The sequence below is a fragment of the Cucurbita moschata genome, unplaced genomic scaffold (genome assembly GCF_002738365.1).
Source record: "Cucurbita moschata cultivar Rifu unplaced genomic scaffold, Cmos_1.0 Cmo_Scf00011, whole genome shotgun sequence".
NCBI lineage: Eukaryota > Viridiplantae > Streptophyta > Magnoliopsida > Cucurbitales > Cucurbitaceae > Cucurbita > Cucurbita moschata.
In genome coordinates, this window is record NW_019268527.1 from 3970404 (window position 1) to 3992569 (window position 22166).

At 34.7% G+C, this 22166-nt stretch overlaps 3 protein-coding genes and 1 long non-coding RNA gene across 5 annotated transcripts; 2 read left to right on the forward strand and 2 right to left on the reverse strand.

Moving 5' to 3' along the window:
* The first annotated feature begins 927 nt into the window (after positions 1-927).
* Positions 928-18560, forward strand: LOC111450004. The gene is made up of 3 exons (XR_002711749.1): positions 928-942; positions 4717-4720; positions 18373-18560. It is a non-coding gene; the product is annotated as an uncharacterized LOC111450004 (long non-coding RNA).
* Positions 1030-2214, reverse strand: LOC111449999 (AP2/ERF and B3 domain-containing transcription repressor RAV2-like). Its single transcript, XM_023090128.1, has one exon. It carries the CDS (start codon positions 2168-2170, stop codon positions 1166-1168), a length of 1005 nt encoding a protein of 334 aa, XP_022945896.1. The 5' UTR covers positions 2171-2214; the 3' UTR covers positions 1030-1165.
* Positions 12357-12797, forward strand: LOC111450000. Its single transcript, XM_023090129.1, has one exon. It carries the CDS (start codon positions 12439-12441, stop codon positions 12577-12579), a length of 141 nt encoding a protein of 46 aa, XP_022945897.1. The 5' UTR covers positions 12357-12438; the 3' UTR covers positions 12580-12797.
* Positions 15823-21131, reverse strand: LOC111449996 (SUPPRESSOR OF GAMMA RESPONSE 1). Of its 2 annotated transcripts, XM_023090121.1 has the most exons (6): positions 20446-21131; positions 19009-19150; positions 17811-17997; positions 17225-17718; positions 16648-17022; positions 15823-16540 (listed from the first exon to the last, which is right to left on the reverse strand). In XM_023090121.1, the coding sequence occupies exons 1-6, from the start codon at positions 20451-20453 to the stop codon at positions 16490-16492; spliced, it is 1257 nt and encodes a 418-aa protein (XP_022945889.1). In that variant the 5' UTR covers positions 20454-21131; the 3' UTR covers positions 15823-16489. The 2 variants fall into 2 exon arrangements, with proteins under 2 accessions (XP_022945889.1, XP_022945888.1); XM_023090120.1 differs by lacking the exon at positions 20446-21131 and having other exon boundaries at positions 19009-19443.
* Positions 21132-22166: the final 1035 nt, after the last annotated feature.

Below are 22166 nucleotides of genomic sequence, written 5' to 3' on the forward strand. Positions count from 1 at the left end.
ATAATATTTAAAAAATCTTAAATTAAAATATAAATTCGTTTCTAATATAGTTTTCTTTTAAAAAAATGTTACAATGTATATGGTTACAAAATATAAATATAAATGTGTATATAGTGACAGTAAATGTGCATATTAATTTTGGGCTGGCCTGATGTTTATTTACCCGTCAATATTCTGATGGGCTTGGGCCCAATAATTGGGTTTGAATTAAGCCCATTTTATGTAGAAATTTGGAGACTATAATTATTGAAAAAGAGTAATTTTATTTTTATTTATTTTAATTATATTCATAACAGTTTTATATTATTAGGTTAAATAATAATTTTGATTTCTTTTTAATCATATTTGTGTAAATACTCTTTTAAAATTTAATAATTTAAATTTTGTTTTTAAGTAGCTATTTGAAATTATCAAAATTAGTTTTTTCAATATTAATGAATAAAATGTGCTTCAAAAGATTAAAAGTATATGTAAGATATGATAATATTTTTATTAAAATAATTAAAAAAAAAATCTATTTATTAATACTAAAATCTCAAAAACCTCCTACACAACTATAATTTTCATAATAATATCAAGAATAAATATAATATTTCAAATCTAGCGTATATTTTTCTCTTGATGCTGTTAAGTATCGCTGTCCACCTTACAGTTTTAAAACTCGTTTGAGGAGAAGTTTCTACGCCCTTCAAATATTTCATTCCCCTCTCCAACTAAGGTGGAATCTCACAATCCACCTCCCTCTGTGGTCCAACGTCCTCGCTCACACACATCCACCGGGTCTGATACCATTAAAAAAACTAAGCCCACCAACAAATTTGTCAGATTTGACCATGATTAGGTTCAATTGTAACGGTTGGATGATGAAAGTCTCACGTCTACTTATTTATGGAATGATCATGGATTTATAAACAAAGAATACTCTCTCAATTGGTATGAGAGGTCTTTTTGGGAGTAGAAGCAAAACCATGACAGCTTATGCTCAAAGTGGACAATATCGTACTATTCTGATTTCCGTTTTAGAAATTACTCTCATTTATACAATTGTTTTTGCTTGTGAGAGAGGGGCATTTTTGCAAACATAAATATTTTCTATCAAGTCCCTCAAAACACGTGCAATAAATTAACAAAAAAAAAAAAAGAAAAAAAAAAAGGAAATTGTACGTTACAATGCTCCGACGATCCTTTGTTTTTTGTTACATTCTGAACTCAAAAACTCCATTTCTCTTCTCCTCTTCTCACCGCACCCACTACTCGGCGTTACTTTCATAATGTCCACTCCAAATAATCTCACCGTCTGAACCGGGTTCGTGTTGGACCCGGTCGAGGCTGCACTCTTACTCGCCTTCCATTCAATGTATAGCTGCTTATCTTCACCGGTCGATTTCAAGAAGCTCACGACGTCACCGGCGGTTAGGTTCTTCTCCTTAACGAACCGGCTCCACCCTTTGGTCAACACGTAGCTTTGACTACTATTCCAATACGAGTACCTGAACCGCCACACTTTCCCGACGCCGTCTTCGAAGTTTAAGAGAAGTCCTTTGGACGAAGCGGCTGAACCGGCGGAACCGGTTTGGAGAGGGAAGTTTTTCTCGGCGTGTTGTTTAGGGATAACTAAACGGTTCAATTTCCCAACATCGCTAGGCGTAACGGCTTTTTCAAATAAAAGTTCCCGAGCGGAATCCGGTTCATTATCCGAACCGGGTAATAACGAACCGTTTCTTTTACGATCCGAAGATAACAAATCGGCGTTTCGTTTGCTTTGGTGTAGTTCGTCTAGGTAGGTATGTTTACGTAGCATGTCAACGATTTCAGCTTTGGAATGAGAGTTAAGAAAGGCGGATACGACGTCGTCTACTTGGCCGTGAGATAACGTTTTGAAATTGGTAACGGCGTCACGACCACGGAAGCGTTGAGCAGCCACGTCGTAGGCACGTGCGGCTTCATCTTCTTCATTGAATGTTCCCAGCCATACCCTTTGGTGCTTCTCGTAAATCTGCGCGCCCCATCGGCCATTGGGCTGTGGGACCACTCCTTTGAAACGGGAGGAGGGTAGCTTCCGGGATTCAGCCTCGACGCCGCCACCGACGGCGGAGCTGGAGTCAGCAGAGTCCAAAACGAGACTGGTGTCGGGCGGCGGAGATTTAATGGAAGTGGTGGGTTGGTCCATTTGTGAAAGAAGGGTATTTGGGGGAATGAACTGGAAAGGCGTGTTGGGGGTGGGTGGATTTATATAACAGCCGGTGGACTTTTAATTAATGTTTTTTCTTTTTTCTTTTTTCTTTTTTTAAATAAATAAAATAAATAAAAAAGAAAGTCCATAAATATGGAAAATATGGGTCAACTGTGAGAGAGGGTGATTAATTTAGAGAGAGAAAAGGAAGGTAAGGGTATGGAGGAGTGGGGCCCGGGGGAGGCAAGTTGATGGGGTTCACATGACCCTGGACCGTGTTTTATTTAAGTTCATCCCCCCTGAATTTTGCTGCGGATTCTTTTTTTTTTTATTATTATTATTATTTATTTTTATAATAAAGGAAAATAAATAAATAAATAAATAAAAGAAGGAAAATTCTCCATGTGGAATGTATCTTATCTGATGATACTGCTCCTGCTGCCGCCTGCTTCCTCTATTATTTGGTTTGCTTTGTTGGTACCAATCCGAATCTTACCTCCTTCTTTCTTTTTTTTTTTTTACCTTACCTTTTTTTTTTTACCAATTTATTACAGTAAATTTAAATTTGGTTCTCGATGGCTCCAACATTGGTGTCTGTAGAGAGGGGTACGAATGATTTATTGTAAGGTGTTCGGGAAATTTCTCCTATTTTAAAATTTTTATGGAAAGCCCAGATGCGAATGTCGGAAGAGGATAATATTTGTTAGTCGTGGATTTGGGTTGTTACAAATGTTATTAGAGTCGGTTACTAGATAGTACGAGTCAATATTTGTTAAGGGTGGGTTTTGATTGTTACAAATGATATTAGAGTTAGTTACTAGATGGTGCAAGAGTCACTTATTGGAGTAGGACTAGACCCTCTTCATAACATATGCGTTTTAAAGCCTTGATCATGGATTTATAAGTCGGGAATACTATCTCTATTGGTATGAGCTTTTGGGGAAGCCCAAAGCAAAACCATGAAAGCTTATGCTCAAAGTGGATAATATCATATGGAGAATCGTGATTCCTAACAAACTCAAGAGTGTCTCTAATCCAAACATAAACAGAGTTACAATCCTTTCCTCTTGTTTAAAAATATTTAATATTTGTAACTGGAATCAATTATATATAGTAAATGTTTGATATTTAAATTTTATTAGATTTGAGTTAAAACATGGTAGAAGAGTATAATTTTTTAAATAATAATTAAAAAAAACTTAAATAACTCAATTGGGTTAAGTTGGGACAGTAAACTTTAGTGAGACTACACAAATCACCTATCTAACCAACTCTAAAAATTTTGAGTCGTAAAAAGAAATTCCAACCCAACCCAACCCAACCCAACCGAATAGAGCCCAACTCGTATACCACGTAACCGTTGTACCTCCAAAACGACTCACATTCAAATACAATTTTCAATTTATTTATTTAATTTTAAATTACTCGAGTGTCGCATGGGTTATGTTACATGGTTGGGAGTTCCAGTAGGATGGGAACTATACTCCAAACCAAACCCTAATTCCACCCCACACCCACCAGATTCCTCCTCCTCCTCTTAATAAAAGTACTATAATTATCTTGTTTTCTTATTCCCTCCCATTCTTCACATCGCGTCCAATAATTCCACCTCTCCATTAATCTGCACCGTCCCTTCTCCATCTCAATCAACGGCTCTCCAATAACCCTCCCCGGCCCCACTCCCACGCGCCTCCTTTATTTATATTATTTTTTATTTGTACATTTGGCTATGCCTGTACGGAATTGTCCTGGGCTTTTCTGTGGACCCCACCTTTTTTTTTTCTTTTTTAATTAATTTAATTTAACATCCTTTCCTATTACTAAAGATTATAATAAAGATAGAAATTGTTGAAGTACTAGGTGAGTGGCCATATTAAATCGCCCAGTCACTTTCATAAATATCCACGTCATCCATCTTAACTTAAATAACAATAATTTATAAATAATTAAATAAATCTATTAATAATATCAAATATTTAAAACTTTGGAATAAAATAAGGGTAAATTTTTAATTAATGCTGCACCAATTTGGCAAAATATAAGTTATTAATTAATTATTATTATTTTTTTTGTAATGATGAGGTGTCATTCAAAGAGATGAGGCTGTGTGTAGCTGCTTTTGTTGACTACAACAAACCTTAATTATGATTGGCTATAATGTGGGACCCACTCAATGACCCTGTGTGCCACATAGACCATCCCTCTTCTCTTCTCTCCCATTGGTGGAGATTTGGTTTTATTATTATTATTATTAATAAAAATAAATATAGGGTAAATGTGAAAATATTAACAAAATTAAGGCACGTGATTGTGATTTAAAGTAAATCGTGTCACTATGCACGTAACTCATCAAGGGTTTATTTTAATCGATCGTTAATTTTATACATTAATGAGAGACTTTTTACTGATTATGACTGATTTATATGAAAAATTACTTATTCGTCCTTGGAATATAGTTTTTTCTTAATCCAATAATTTATTGAATTTATCTATGTTCGTAATTTATCAGGTCAAAGAATGGGTCGGACCGAGATTGAATGCAGATAGGTATAGTCCTTGGGAATATTTTATTGTTATAAAATAAAGCATATTATTAATGATATTATTCCAGTGTTATGTTGAATAATTAATATCCACTAATTATTATTCTTTCTCCTAATTATCATTAAAAAGAAAATTAATTGGGTAGATTATTGACGAGATTAGATTAGCCCATGCATAATCAACGGTTATTATTAATTTCTTTTAAAAAAAAAAGAAAAAAGAAAAAGAAATGTGAACGCACGTTAAATCACATGCAAAAAAAAAAAAGGAAAAAAAAATTATATGGACCCCTCATTTTGGGGTCTTTATTTAAATATGAATAAAGAATGCAAGTGGGGGCTATAAAAAGACGAATACGTCATGTTTGCCGACATGGGGAACTCAGAAATTTGATTTATTTTATAGTATTTTTTAGGGGTAAAATGGTCAAATGAAAAATTGGCCACTTGGAAGGGAAGCAGCTTGGGTGTGGGGGTTTGGATAAGCTTTAATTTTTACTTGTTTTCTTATTCTGTGGGCTTCCTTATTATTCATTTCTCACTTTCCACCTTCACGTGCATTTATACTCCGGGCTTACGTAGAAGATTCCACATCTTTATAAGAAATGTCGGGTTTGGATTCATCAAAGTTTTAAAATGCATCTACTAGAGAGAAGTTTTCACGATCTGAGATCTCATAATCTACACTCTTTGGAGGCCCAACGTCCTCGTTGATACACTGCCCATTGTCTGACTCTAATACCATTTTGTAACAAATCGACGTGAGATCTCACAATCCACACCCTTTAAAGGTTCAGCATCATTGCTAGCACACCGTCAAACGTTTGACTCTAATACCATTTGTAACAACCTAAGTCCAACCCATTACATATCCCCGTCAGCCTCACTATTTTAAAACGCGTATGTTAGAGAGAGGTTTCCACGCTCTTATAAATAATCTTTCGTTTCATTCTTCATCCAACACGAAACTTCACCATCCGGAGAGACTCGTCCTCGTTGAATCGTAGTTTGAAGGATGAAATTAGCTATGAATTCAAATTTGACATTACAAAACGCCTTAAGACAAGTCATGCAGACAAAATAATAATAATAAATAAATAAATAAATAAATAAAAATCAGTCCTTGGAATCCAAAGATATGGGAACTTGCGTATATCTAAATGCATTGCATCTCATATATTATAGTTTTATTTCTCTAAAATATTTTAATTATTCACTAAAATATTATAAACATACCCATTTGATAAATATATATATATATTTTTAATATTTTATATAATTGCAATATTATTTTCCTTTAATTAGTTGAGAATTTAAAATATTTCACAGTATTTGAACACAACAATTTCCATAATTATTAAAACAGTCAACATAAATTAATGCAAAAATTAATAAAAAAAATAAAAATAAAAATATTTGAAATCTGATTGGTCAAATAGTTTACTTGCTTTTGCAGTAGACTTCAGCTGGGAATCATACTATTAATATCAACTTGACGTATTACCCAACAATGGCAAAAAAGTCTAATATCAAAAGCTAGTGGCCAAAATTATAATTTTTAAAAATATATAATTATTGTATTATTTTATTCAATTTGTCTTAATTAAATAATTTTTATATTGGATTCTTCTTTCTGGGATTTAATAAATAAAAAATATCGACATTTTCCACTTCACCCTTGTGGTGTTGTAAACTGCGACGTGGCCTTTCCTCCAACGCTTACTATAATACTAAACTACGCATTATCTAATTACCCACTTTCATTGCTTAATCACTCTTATCAAATCTAATTCATTAAATATTATTTATTGGTAGTGCCGTTACTTCTGGTCGATGAGTGTATACGCTGTCTGTTTGTATGTAATACTGTATTTGGACTAGCTCGACTCCAGTGCTATCAGGGTTTTTAACGTAAAAGGTGATTGACCGTTTGTTAACGTGCAGGAACCTATTAGATATCTCAATTGTGGGATTGGATTCTCGAATACGTGAATCTCGAATCCGAAGCTATTAGGGTTTCTAACGTAAAAGGTGATCGACCGTTCGTTAACGTCTAGGGATGTCAAGCAGATGGGATTGAATAAAGGGAATAATGAAGAACTTGGAAAAGTCAAAGTCAAAGTCAAAGTAACGTTGGCAGAGTAATTACTAATTAGTCCTCGTCGACGGTTGAGAAAGTCATGCACTGGTAAAGAGTTGGCAAGTGGGATGGGCCTACCGGGTAACGCGTCATTTTAAACCGGTTGGGCTCATCTCATTAGGCCGGAATAAATTCTTTAATAAAACGCATTTAATATTATATCTATATTTAATTTTAATTAATAAAAATACCTCATTTTTATAAACATTAAATAATATCCTTACACTTAAATAATGTCTAAAAATACCATTTTTAAAATACTTCTGAAAGTGTATTTTTTTAAAAAAATATTGGTAATTTTCATCTAAAATTGATCGTCTCTCAAAAATAAGTATTTATTTATAAAGTTCAAGGATATTATTGAAACTTATGAAAGTTTAAGAATATTTTTGTGATAAAACAACGATTTTTTTTAATTTAGCTTTTCTTTTTCATATAAAATTTACAATTATTTCGTAATGGTTGCATAATTTTCATTTTTATAATTAATTAAAAAACAAAATAAAACTATCCCTTATATTTTTAAATCATTTATTTAGTATTTTATAAATACATACTTTATATATATATATTATAAATTCTAGAATTTAATATAGTTTTATATCATGTTTATATATATTCATTGGCACATTAAATGACCTAGCTGGTATCATTAAATGAACACGGTCTATCCATCATATATACTGACCTTCCATCTTTATTGGCCTATATAATTCACATATTACAGATTTTGATATATACTTAGTATATTTATTGAACGCTAAAATAAAATATTGGAACAATACCTATAATCTGTTCGATAAAATTTTCCCGAACATATGTTGAAACAAGTAGTACAAAATTAAGAGAAAGAGAAATGTATATACCAACAGTAGGAGCGACGATAGTAATGAAACACGCAAGACAACGAGATAAAGTGTCGAGGGACACGATGGAAACAACAACGATAGTTGTAACTGCACGATAACGATGATATGATGATGACGAAAAATTGAAGGATAGACGATGGAAATACATAACATAGTTTCTATTATGTTGGGGTACGAGATTTCTAACGAACAACCGAATTCTCGTACATGGGCCTTGTTTAATGTCGGAGCCCATGGGCTTGGTCCAGAATCAACAAGACAGATGCGGGTTGGCCCACAAAAGTAAAGCAGCTCAGGCCCAAGAAAGATTCAAAAATTTAAAAAAGGGATTTAATTTGATTATATATATTTAATGTCACATCATAAATGTAAATATAGAATAAGAAAAAAAAAAAAAAAGATTGTGGTTAAAATTATTGATTTTTTTTTTTCATTTTAAAAAAATTTAATTTATGAATAGACAATGAACAAAGCGAACAATATGTGCTAGTCGTGGGTTTGAACTGTCTTTGTGTTTGAATTTTTATAAAAAAAAGAAAAAGTGTATTTTTTATTTATTTTTAATTAATTACAAGAAATAAAGAGCAAAATCCAAAAGAAATGTGCCCATATTCTTAAATACACTTAATGTGGGGATTGAATGCAAATTTGCAAAAAGGCCCCTGCTTCTCCAACCCCTTTTGATGGGAAACCAGATTCTTTTTTTTATTATTATTTATAATAATAATAATAATAATAATAATAATAATAATAATAATTATTATTATTATTATTATATAAAGTTAAGGAGCGTCCACGTGGGGGAGTTTTGTTTTTTATTGAGATTACAAAATCATAATTAAAAATAAAAAAGGAAAAAAAAAGACGTGCACGTGTAAGTCTGACGCAATTTCTGAGCATTCCTTGTTATTTAGAATTATGAAAAATAAAAAAAGAAATAAAAATAGAAGAATCCCAGTAAAAGACACACTCTGCCACTGTTCTTTTATTTATTTATTTCTTTTATTTTTAAATTTTTTTTTAAAAAATTCCTTTTTGATTCGTGTGATCTTTCTCGTAAAACTTTTACTCACTGAAGTTTGTCTGTTTTGTGTATTTTTACTATTTCATCTCTTCAATTTTATCTCTGTTTGTCAGTGTTTTTTTATTTTTTTTACCTTGGGGGTAGTTTGAATATCGAGAATTGTTTGGGTATTTTTGACTTGGACATATACCTACCACTGTCAAATTTATTGGGACCACAGTAAAAAAAGAAAAAAAAAAAAAAAAAAAAAAAAAGTTCGATAGTGACGCTCAAATATTTTAATACAATTGCATTTAATTTTTATTATTTTAATTATTAAAAAAAAAAATTTCTTAAAACTTTAATATAAAAAATTTACGAGTCTCACTACCATTGTCGAATATTTTTAATTTTCATAGTAATTTTAAAAGTAGAATAAAATTAGGTTAGTTTGGATCGTGAATCCTATTTTTTTATTGGTTGAGTTAACCCGATAAAAAAAAAATTCCAGGCTCACAATTCTTTGTTCGATATTTGAAAATTCTATTGTCATGATTTTAGAAATCATTATTTGTTCGATATTTGAGTATTCTATCGTCATGGCTAAGTTTAGGGCATGACTCTAATACCATGTTACGAATCACGGATCTCCACAATGATATGATATTGTCTACTTTGAACATAAGTTCTCGTGACTTTGCTTTGAGCTTCCCCAAAAGGTCTCGTACGAATGAAGATGTATTCCTTTACTTATAAACCCATTATCATTCCGTAAATTAGCTAATGTGGGACTCACTCCCAAATTGTTGGAGTTATTAAGGTATAGGAAACTTGTAATTATAATTTTATATTATTTAATTTACTATTTATTTATTTTTAATTAAAAAACTAGCATTAACGAGGGATATGATCCCAATTTGGAGGAACAGGAGACGGGGAAGGCCGGTTGCTTTACGTCTCAATTCTTCATCGTATTATGCCCCTAATACCTGCAATAATTTCCGGAATAAATTATTTTTTAAAATTAAAAAGAAAAAACCTAACTACCTACTGCCCTAATTACTTTAATTAATAAAAAATTTAACCTAATGTTTTGTTTATTTAATTCGACCTATTTTGGACAGTGAAGCGCTCGTGTCTCTCGAAGAATCTTATAGTAATGATCATAGATACATAGATGATGATGATAATTATTATTTGTTAGGTTTTTCTCGAATTACGGGATTTTTATCTTTTTAAAATTTTACGAAACCTATGAACACAAAAAGCCTTCTCTTGAGCTTCACGATAAACAAAAAGATAACGGTGAAGGAGTTTTGGATGGTGTCGCTTCAAACGTTCTTCATACATTTTTTTATTAGTGATGTGCAGGAGTTGGTTTCGATTGGGTAGGAGAATTTTTTTTAAATGAACTCGAAATTTTGTTGGACCATTGGTGACCCGAGCAACTTAAATAGAGTTCACAATTCAACCCAACACAACACTCTTTTATTTTTGAGTTCGGTTGAATTGAGTTTCGTGTTTTTTTTTTAATTATTTTAAAAAAAATTCTAATTATCTATATTCACGAGTCACAACGCATTACTAACATTAGTTACAAATGTTAAATATTCTTAATTTTCACTTAAAAGTAGTGTAGGACAGAGTTAGGTTGGTTGTAACCATGTTTTTGAATTACCCGACCAAAAAAATGTCAACGTGGTCGAATTTTCGGTTTTGTATAAATTCAACCCAACTCAAATCGGAAAAAACAATTCTGACCCAACCCAACTTGGGTTTGGGTAATTCGAGTTGGTCAAGTTCTTAAGGTCATATGAACACCTGTGTTTTTTATTTGAAAATCGATGAAAATAACTCGAGTTTTAATTATTTATTTTAACATACAATTCAATTATAGTGGTTGTTTTATTTACCGGAATACGACACTATAAAAAAAAAAAAAAAACTAAACCCACGATCTCATACGAACATCAAACAACGTACAAACCATGGAACAAATATCTACATATCGTGGCGACAGTATAATACAATGTTACGATTGGACGAGAGCGAGTAGTCGGAGTCGAGATTACGGGTCCGACAAAATGAAATAAGGTAGAAAGGGGTAGGTGCCCTACGTAAAGAAGGCAAACTTGGCGCCCTTGTTGGCTCAATGGGCGACCCAGTGTGGTGGTGGGTGGTCGAGTCCTACAGACACACCAACCTTTCATTCCTGTAAGGGCACATACGCCCTACACTTGGGGGGCCGACCTCCCTCATTCCCTTAAATATTCTTTGTCCTCTAATTTCCTGCCATAAAAATCTCCCCTTTTTTATATTTCTCATTTAGATACAACGTATATTATATACATAATATATATATATATATATATATATATATATATATATATATATATATATATATATATATATATATATATATATATATATAAATAGCTTTTTCTTATAATTTATATCCAATTATATTATATGCTCCATTAATATATTTTGTTATGTACTTTTTCTTTTTCATCATTGTGTATTGGATTTGTTTCTCGTGAGTTGTTCATTGTCTTTTATGTTTCCCTTTTGAAAAATAACGATTCTATGTTTATTCTCTCGTTGGTCTGCTTCATAATTTAGATGTAATAGACTAAATTGTCCTAAAATGTACTATAGGAGATGTGACTAGTTGTCAATTATTGTTACCCGAGGTATATGTTATCAAAGTCATTGTTGTTGTTTCATTGTTTTCAACATATTTACTTATGGTTTTTTCAAACATTTCTCTCAAACGTGACTCAAGGTTCGAGCATACGACGATATTGTCCATGAACTCCAAATTTCAAACGGGTGACTCGTTCGTTGGGTTAGAACAAATGCTTACACAGTGGTTGTCCCACTAAGTCAAATCTTCTTCAAACATATCAGAAACTCCCCTATGATCGTTACTGTATCCATATCAAAGAAATGACTTCGTCCATTCTAAGTTGCTGACGATATAAAGTGAAGATCTCCTAGTCTAGAAGCGTCCGTCCCATTAAACTTATCTGCACCAAATTCAACTACCCTGATGACAAAGGAACAAACTTTTTCAACTTGACTAGAATCGATTCTATGATTGAATAGCAAAAGTGCTGCTTAGTAGTCAAAAACCCTCGTTTGAATTTTCACCAATCACGTTTTAATTCTCGTATAAAAATATTTTATTATTAAAAAATTACCTCATATTTTATAATTTAAAAAAAAGTAATCTTTTCACGAGGGTAAAATGGTCTTTTCACTAGAATTAAAAAAAAAAAAAAAAAAAAAAACTATTGGGATCAGATCATATAAGTTTGGACCACATTCATACATGCAATAAATTGAAAATATATAATATGATTCCATTGTCACATAATAACAATAATAAATAACATTTTAATATATATATATATATATATATATATATATTATATGATGGGTAAATGTGGGTCCAAAGTGAGAGGCTTGGTCTCGTGGGTATGGGGGACACATGAGACTCTTTCACGCTCCACGCTTTGCCTCTTTCAATAATAATAATTAATCATTTTCAAAAAATTAAAAATTAAAAATTAAAAAAGAAAAGCCACCCCATCCTTATGTCTATATAAGAAAGCTTCCATTTCTCTTTCCCTTCTCAAATCCTCAAGAACACGAAGAACACGAAGAACACGAAGAACACGAAGAACAACTGATACTCGAGTCAAAGGATGAAGATGAATAGCGCAAGCATTGGAGGATCCAAAAGGAGGGTTTCAAGCAGAGGCCTTGGCGATGTCATAAGACAGCAAAGAGCACGGCTTTACATTATAAGGCGTTGTGTTGTTATGCTTCTTTGTTGGCACGACTGACTCTTACACTCTAAACGATGGCGATGGCGTTTTGCCGTTGTTTTGTACATATCAAAGCTTCATTTTTTTTCTTACTGGGAGATCAACAAATTTTGTAATGGGTAGATGAGGGGAAAAAGTGTAAATCTTGGCATCAATTATTGTTATTTCTACTAATTTGTGTTTGTTAATTCCTTTTCATGCATGAAATTTGAGCAACTGGGGGAGTTTTGATTGAAGAACACAAGGGTTTTGGTATGAACATTGAATGAATGAATGAGTGTGGGTTTGGATTATCGAGAAAGCCCCCATGTGCTGTGTTCTTTTCAGTACTCTTTTTGTTTCTTTTTGGAATTTGTTTTTTACTCTCTCAAATAACCATTAATTGTTCTAAAGCTTCCATTTTTATATCATTCGTTTGGGTTATTTGGATTGTTCATTAAGGTTTGTGTAATCTAAGATTAAGAATTTAGGTTTTGTTTCTTAATTATGTGTTTGTTGATGTTCTAAGGGGTAAACAATAATGGGGTTTGCATCTTAAATTCTTCTTATCCATTTTTAGATTATACTCACTTAGGTTTACTCATTTGTATGAGATTTTATGAGGTTGGTGAGAGGAACGGAGGATATCTTATAAGGGTGTGGAAATCTTTTCCTAGCAAACGTGTTTTAGAAATCATGAGGCTCACGACGATACGTGACAAGCTAAAGTGGACAATATCTGCTAGTGGTAGGCTTGAGTTGTTATGGTGATATTAGAGCCTGTCACCTGACGGTGTGCTGAGGAGGACACTGGGTTCTAAAGGGGTGGATTGTGAGATCCCACGTCGGTTATGTAATGGGCTACAACAGATTATATTTGTTAGCGGTAGACTTGGGTTGTTACAGTGATATCAGAGGCTATCACCGGGTAGAGTGCCGACGAGGATGATGAGCCCTAAGGGGAGTTCTTGCTAGGCCTTAATGGAAGGGAATTGTGAGATCCCACATCGGTTACGTAATGAGCTAAAACTGACAATATTTGTTAGCGGTATGCTTGGGTTTTACAGTGATATTAGAGCCTATTACTGGGCAGTGTGCCAGCGAGGATGATGGGCACTAAGGGGAGTCCTCGTTGGGCCTTAGTGGAAGGTGAATTGTGAGATCTCACATTTGTTACGTAACGAGCTAAAATGGACAATATCTGTTAGCGGTAGGCTTGAATTATTTCAGTGATATTAGACTCTGTGATCGAGCGGCGTGCAGCGAGGATGCTGGGCCCTAAAGGGGTGGATTATGAGATTTCACATTATTTACGTAACATGTTAAAACAAACAATATCTTCTAACGGTAGGTTTGAGTTGTTTCATTTGTTTAAGCATTTTTTAGTATGTACTAGAGACTTTATTATATACCAACGTCATTTTCTTTTAATAATAGAAGTTTACTTATTAAATAGATCGAAAGTATGCTACATTATCGGTGGAAATAATTGTCGATGATGATTATTAACATGTAAGTTTGACAAAGAGATTAGAGATTCGAATCACTCACTCTATATTCTTGCATTGATCTCTTTCTTTTCTAATTCTTTTTAATTTTTTTCTTTCAATCGATCGAAGTTCTATTCAATTTTGGTATTAATTAGATCATTTTGAGATCGTAGATCCAAGAACGTATACTCTTATACACAAAGTTCTACAAAAAAAAAAAGCATCATTTTGATTACGAGAGGTCGTTGAGCGTTCATTTATCAACATGTAAACATCCTTAACTTAGTCAAAGTAGGTATTAATAACTCTTAAGAACAATAATGCTAAAATATCCAACTACCAATATTCATTCAACCCATCACATAATATAATTCCTAACAAAATTATTCTTAAAAAGTTTGGAACATGTCCGCCACAAATCTCTCTTTAATCATGCAATTCAATGTTCCAAACATTATCCTTTTCTTGTTTTATTCAATAACATTTAAAAAAAAAAATGTAATTACTTTCTATAATTATTTTTTTTATAATAAAGTATTTATACCATTAATTAATAAAGCTACCATGTTTTATAATATTTTAAATAATATTTTTGTCGCTGAATTTAATATTCTTAATAAACTCATTTAATTACATGCTAATAATTGGAAGTACCTACTTGCTCGCACACGTGGCAGTATTTTTGTCATTCAAGTTTATTTTAGCTTAGTCATTATATTTTTTTTCAAATAAATTATAAAATAGAGATAAAAGATGAAAATAATTATTTTTTTAAAAAATTTAAAGGCTAAAATAGAAACCATGATATTATTGATATTGTAAGGAAAAATTAGCATAATAATACGTGGAATCTTAAAAAATGTAAGTGACACGTGGGTGGAAGCAAGAGGTTTAAGGAAAGTGAAAAGGAAATGTTATTGTAGTGTCGGGCACAGAGGAAAGTAGCCAGCTCTGACAGGGAAAACGACAGAACGTAGTTGGTCAAAACGGCAGCCTTATCACGTCCACGTGCGCTTCCCAATCTGTAGGCCCACCATAGCCGTGTGATTCTTCATCAAATGGTGGCCCCACCATTCCACATCATCCATCTTTTCATCAATCATATACACCTAATTTTTTCCTTTTATTTTGCACATTCAATCTATTTTTATTTTTATTTTTATTTTTAATATTATATAGAGAGACTTATCCCTTTTGTATGTATTCTTTTTATTTGAAGTCTCTTCCAATTTTTAATGATATGCTCGTTCCTTTGTCGTCGGGGCCCAAAATCTTCCTTAGAGAAAGCTCGACGATAGCGGATTATGTAGTGTTTGGCCAGTAGAAAGCTCGCTAGAAGTGTTATTCTTGTCTCGATAGGGTAGAGAAAGTGCCTCACGTCAGGATCTGTTTTTCAAACTGAATCACACCAATGTTATGAAAAACGCAATCAGTCTCACTAGAGTTAGCTAGAGACCTTGTGCACCCAATATCACGGTCATGCTTGTCTAAGATGTGTTGCCTATAGCCAAATGTCGAATGTCCCATGCCTGTTCCAGACCCCTTTTATATGTTTTCATCTTAGATAGGTCTTTACTCTTTCACGCCATGTCAATATGAAAGTGTATGATAGATCACCAAAATCATGTCTAAAAAAAAACCCTTTACTTTATCACAATTGACGAGAACTTTGGATTGCATCGACAATAAACTTAACCTCGTAATTAAAACGGTCTCTTCCTTCAAGAACTTTCTATAGAATCAACGAATCGTTAACAATAACCTCTCTCGATCATATTCAAAGAAACACATGTGACTAAAGGTATAGAGATGTAATTGAACCTAAAAAAAACAATCCCACCACCATTGTCAAATCACGTAGGAAACGATCCATTATAGAACAAAAGAGGAAAGCTCAAGAGAGGATGAGAAAGGAGAGAGGGACCATGGAGTTGAATGCAAATGCCGGTCACAAACGCACCCATCCTATTCGCCTGTCGACATGCTAACACGCACTTGGGGGACAGCCATTCCTTTCATTCTACAGCTACAAAAACATCAGTTCTCTAAAGCCATTTTCTTAGCCAGCTCATGTGATCTCCGCTCCTACGACACGACAAGTTCCACGTACATCTCGACCTCTTAAACCTCTAAACTTCGGATCGACCCTCGTTCGCTTTGTTTTTCTTTACTTGGACACACTCAATGTCTTCATCTTATCATGACATGTTGTAACACTTGGTAATAAGATTACACTCCATCATCGTTGGCTCTGAAAATGACATCCCAATATCAGAGACAGTTTCCCTTTTTTAATGATGTCTTGTCCTTTTCAATGTCCCAGCATGAAGCGTTTAAAGGAGTTTTCGAAATTTAAACGAGTTTAGAACGAGAGTTTTGTTTACAAGCTGGGGCTCTTTTGCCCTGTTGAAGCTCGTCGTCGAGAAAACAAAAAATACAATATTGCAGGCGCGCCATTGCTACTCCGCCTTGCCACCCCAAGCTGAGAAGCTCTCTTGTGATCCAAAATCCTGTTGGAAGCACAAAAAAACAAACTTTAGAGAACTGAGTTCGAGTAAACGATATGTTTCGATAGATCAATCGATGAACGAGCTGTAGAATTAAAATATAGACATACAAGCTGGCTAAGTCGGAACTCGGGAGGTGTGTCGAGTTCGATGTTTCCTGGATCTAGGACAAGATTTTGGCACTCTTCTAAATCCTTCTTTAGATCCTCTGGTCCTAATTTTGAATATTCAGAAAATAAAGATTTGCTCCGTGACGCGCCATTGTTGGTGTTCCCGTCTCGAGGGGGCGACTGGCTCTGAAGGAGATCATCACATAGAGACAATGCTTCCACAAGTTGTTGGGAGTCCAATATGTTCTGTGACTCTCCTTCCCACCATTTTGGTTCTTCGTCGATGTTATTTTCGTTATCGTCGATCACTTCAACAGAGCAACCGTCTAGCTTGATCGTATCGTGTTTGTCTGACTTATCAGATTCAGATGGAACCTAATAATAAGCAGACTCTTAAGAACACTAGAGAACAAATGAAGCATAACAATATAAAAGAATGGAGAAAAGTAATTTTAATCAGCATTTCAGATTCAAAACTTGCAGAAGCCATGAGAAAATAAATCGATCCGATTCATGTGCATAGCACAAGCATGATTTTCGAGGTCGGAAATGTAGAGTAAGACATCGTTTTTCATACCTCAACGAGGGCACTTGTGGAGATGACAACAGAATCCCGTTCTTGATCAACATTCACGCATCTACATTCAACGCGAGGAGGCTCGGGAGTTGCGGACTTTGGAGTACGGGGATCGACTTTTACGGCATTGACGATTTGAGGAATTTCCTGTTCAGTAACTTCACCATGCTTGACGTTTTGTTGCTGGTAAAATATTTTGGAAATGACATATTCCCCATCCCTTTCATCTTCCTCAGTCCCCAAGTGATATTGGTGCATAGCCCAATTGGTTTTCTCAGCTCTACCTCCTTTGGCAAAACTCATGTATAGAACCATAATCTTCTTGCACCCTTTCTGAACCCCGTCGATAACCACTGGTTTTGTCCTTCCGGTCTTGTGCCAGCGAACATCACCGAAATCATCGCCGGTTATCTTCCGACGTTTTCGAGTTCCAGTATTGTATGCCTTGATTGCTCTGTGAAAGAAGTGAGATACACTGCCATCTTGCTTAACACCTACAATGTTTTAAACGACAAAACGTTTGTAACCAAATGTAGTTATATCGAACAATAGACTAAACCGGGTCAGTGTTGGTCCAGTGATCGACCTGGTAATTTTTGAGGATGGGTATAACAGATGCCATCATCCTCAAGAACAGTTGGTATGAACTCATCAATAAAGGGATGCAGCCTTGAACCACCAATGCCAACTTTGGCTTGCAGATGCCATACAATTTCTTGATCAGAAGGATCAAATTTTACTCCTCTAGGTAATCCAGGCCACTCTTGAGCAACCTGGAAACAAAGAGATTTCAACTGCTCTAAGTATCAGACATCAATGCAACCAATCACCCCAAAGAAGAGACAGCTACATCAGTTTTGACGGCTATTGTCTGCTTTGGCTATTAGCCTCATGGTCTTAAAATGCGTCTATTAGAGAGAGGTTTCCACACCCTTACGAGAAGTGCTTCGTTCCGCTCTCCAACCAATGTGTGATTTCACAATCCATCCCTTTGAGGGTTCAGTGTCTGGCTCTAATACCATTTGTAACAACCCAAATGCACCACTAGCAGATATTGTCTGCTTTGGCCTGTTACGTATCGCCGTCAACCTCACGATTTTAAAATGCGTCTACTATGAAGAGGGTCTAGCCTACTCCGATAAGAGCAGTCACCGAACAGTGCGAGACACTGATCTGAGTAGGGTTAAACCCTCTCCATAATAGACGTGTTTTATAACCGTAAGGCTGACGGTGATACGAGACGGACTAAAACAAACAATATTTACTAACAGTGGGCTTGGATTGTTACAAGAAGTAAGAGTGAGTTCTGATCTTTTCAGGATATCTCTATACATGATGGATAACATCGAGCATCGGCTCTAAAAAGGAAAACTATGAATGTCTAAACTCAACAATCTTTTACATAAGAGGTTTCCATCAAGAACAAGTCAAATAGCTTTCTATATCAGCAGTCAGCACCACCATCAACCTTTCCACTTAGCAGTTGAACTTTTATTGAACATTCCATCTCAACTATATGCTAATGTACAACATGGTTAGGTATAGACCATCTTCTAAACTTTTACATTCAATCAGCTAGCCTAAATTCGTTAGCCGTTGCATCGATTACAATGATACTTAACAAGGTCCTCTGTCATCATGGAAATAGCTTGTTGGATCACGTAATAATAAGGATTCGACGGGTGGTCGGGAGATAACCAGATGAAGAATAATAACTATATCAGAACATTATAATAACTGATAGATCTGAACACTTTCTATCAAATAAACAGTTGAAGCTATACATCACTGTTATCAATTGTATGTTGGCACTTTGGACAACTTCTGCTCGGGTTGCTTTTCCATTCGACACTTCGAGGATGGCTTGTTCCAGATGCACTCTTAATTTTTGTTGCAATTCTATTGCTATCTACCAGCCATGATGGTCTGCAGAAAGCAAACACAACACCAAGAAGGCATCGCCATGGGCTGTGTTGAGTTTTTATACATAATGCAAACAAGTTATGCTTCATTGAAATATCTACGAAATCTTGATCAAATTTCATCTACTTACATGTGTACTTAAAAAGCTACTATAAACTATTGGATTTTTCAAAAATAAAACCAATACAGTTCATTTCATTCAATTTCTAGACGCAACGAAAACAATTTAATTAGGAGGACTGATCTTGCATTCCCATATTATAACAGCCTAAGCCCATTACGTATCACCGTCAGTCTCACGGTTTTAAAACGCGTTTGTTAAGGAGAGGTTTCCACACCTTTATAAGGAATGTTTCGTTCCCCTCTCAATCGATGGGTGATCTCACAATCCACCCCCCTTGGGGGCTATAGCGTCCTCGTCGACACACCGTCTGAAACCTAGCTCTGATACTATTTGTAACAGTCTAAGCCCACTGCCAGTAGATATTGTCCACTTTGGCCCGTTACGTATCGTCGTCAGTCTCACGATTTTAAAACGCATCTGTTAGGGAGAGGTTTCCACACCCTTATAAGGAATGTTTTGTTCCCCCCTCCAACTGATGTGGGATCTCACAATCCACCCCCATTGGGGGCTAGCATCCTCGCCGACACACTACTCAGAACCTGGCTATGATACCATTTGTAACAGCCAAAGCCCACTACTAACAAATATTGATTTTAAAACGCATCTGCTAGGGAGAGGTTTTCACACCCTTCTAAGGAACATTTCATTCCCCTCTCCAACCAATATGGGATCTAACACACATCCTACCGTCTACTAACTAATACATTTATAACCTGGTTTCCAATTAAAGTTTAGAGGCTTTGTTCTTTTGATTGAACCACATTTTGAGCACCTCGTTGATCCAATATAGACCCTTTGTTCATACTGATCAGATAAGAAAGCGGCACTTAACTAAATGAGTTTAAAGAGGGCTGAGTCAAGGAAAACTAGCTACAGAAAATCAATCCTTTTCATCTTTGTATCTCTTCACCTTCTCTACCTTCTAGGCCTCAAACGTTTAACCAGAAGAGAATGAGAAGCACAAAACATGAAAGTTTATGATTCTGAAGAACAACCCCATGAACAAAGCTTCCTAAAAAACGCTCCTGGATGACTAACCAAGATAACCCCAACTTAGAAACTAACGCTAATCAGACAATCAAATGAATAATGATAATGGGGTTTGGATTGGAAGATTAGCAAAGTTAAACAGAACATCAGAACGATCAGAAAATTATGAAAACAAAAGGGATACCCAGCCATGGAAGACCGCGAATGGGAAGATCCACAACTGTTAGTTCTCAAATCGCCGCTGCTTCATCTACTTTGATACTCGAAACCCAAACTGTGTTAGAGATAGAAGAAACGAAAATCGATGCCCAATTACTGTTCAACCCGTCCTATCACGAAAAAGATGAAATGGGTATATTTCTTTTTCCCTTTTCCCACTCGAGAAATTGAAATTTGAATAGGAAATTTGGTTTAGTGGGGAGAGTTTGAATTGGAATGGGCTGTGACAGTCCACTTTTGCAGTGGGAGGGGTTTGATTCTGTGCGACGCCGTTGTCTTATCCACCGGCGACGTGGCGTTGAGTTTGGTTATTATGTGGTTGATGACCCGCATCTCCACCTGACTGTGTGCGACCAATTTTAGAGACGCACACACGCGAACACAGGTGGCTAAAAATGCTCTTTTAACGATCATTAAATTGTGTAGCTTCCCCAAAAGTTGCTATCTTTATCGTATTTAATGAATACTCATTTATAGCCTTCGATTGATTGCAGCACACTATACGAGTATATCTGTATCTTCATGATGCTTTGTGCCAAAGAAAAGGGAGATTGTCCTTGAAGTTCATGTTTTTAATTAAACATGGAATGAAAGTGGAACGGTAATTTTGCTAATTCTTTTTTTTTTAGAAAAGGGAGATTGTCCATTATGTACCTATAATTGTTCAAGATAATAGATCAAATACAATTTAACTTTTCTTTAGTACTAATTGACCAAACTCTTTTCTTCCGGCACTTTCTTCCTCTAAAATTTCATAAATCTCCTTTTACCATCCCTGATTTTTGATTCCAACAATTCTTTGTTTTCCAATTGTCCTTGATTCAAATCCTTTCCTACTTTTTATGGCATATGATATCTTAGTACTTAGATTCCAACAATGTCACTTTTCAATTGTCTATTCAAACATATAGTCCTCCATTTACAACACTAACTGGATCTTTTTCCTCTTTTAAGTAAGGATTTCCTCTAATTTAATTCTTCAAGGAAACCTATAGACCGTTCTCCAAAAGTACCCAATTACATCATCACAATACTTCATTCATTTGCCCTAAATTAAACCTTAATAGATAATACTATTTCTTTTTCAAAGGCTTGAATCCTTACTGTCGTATTTGTTCTTGGCCAAAGGTAAAAAAAAAAAGAATTAAAAGATAGAAGAATGGTTAATTGGCCAAAGGTAGAGATTTTTAATGCCCTAAAGGAATGATAAGGATTCAAGCTTTTGAAAAAGAAATATCATATACTCCCTAGAAAAGGACTTAAGACCCTAAGAGCCCACCAATAAGCCTTGTTCAAGAAGGAACAAGAGAAGTCTCTAAGATGCAACCTTGAAGGAACAGGGTTGATTATGGCAAAACTTGTTGGGTACAAGGAAGGAAATATTCTCCAAGATATAAGGAACAACATAAAAATGACCAAGATAGACTTGTAATTTCAACAAAGGATGTTGAAAAGACGGTCAAGAAAAGCAAATACCAGAATAAGTATATTGTCTTAAGATAGGACAAAAGGCCACAAGGGAAAATTGGAAAAACATGTCGGGAAAGGACATACCCTTGACAGGGGACCCTCAAGGTACTTGGAAGGACATAACTAAAACCAAAAACTCCCCCAAGCCATGATAAGTAAAGTGAGTTCGAGGACAAAAGTTTTTAAGAGGGGGAGAATTTGTAAGAGACCAAGTAA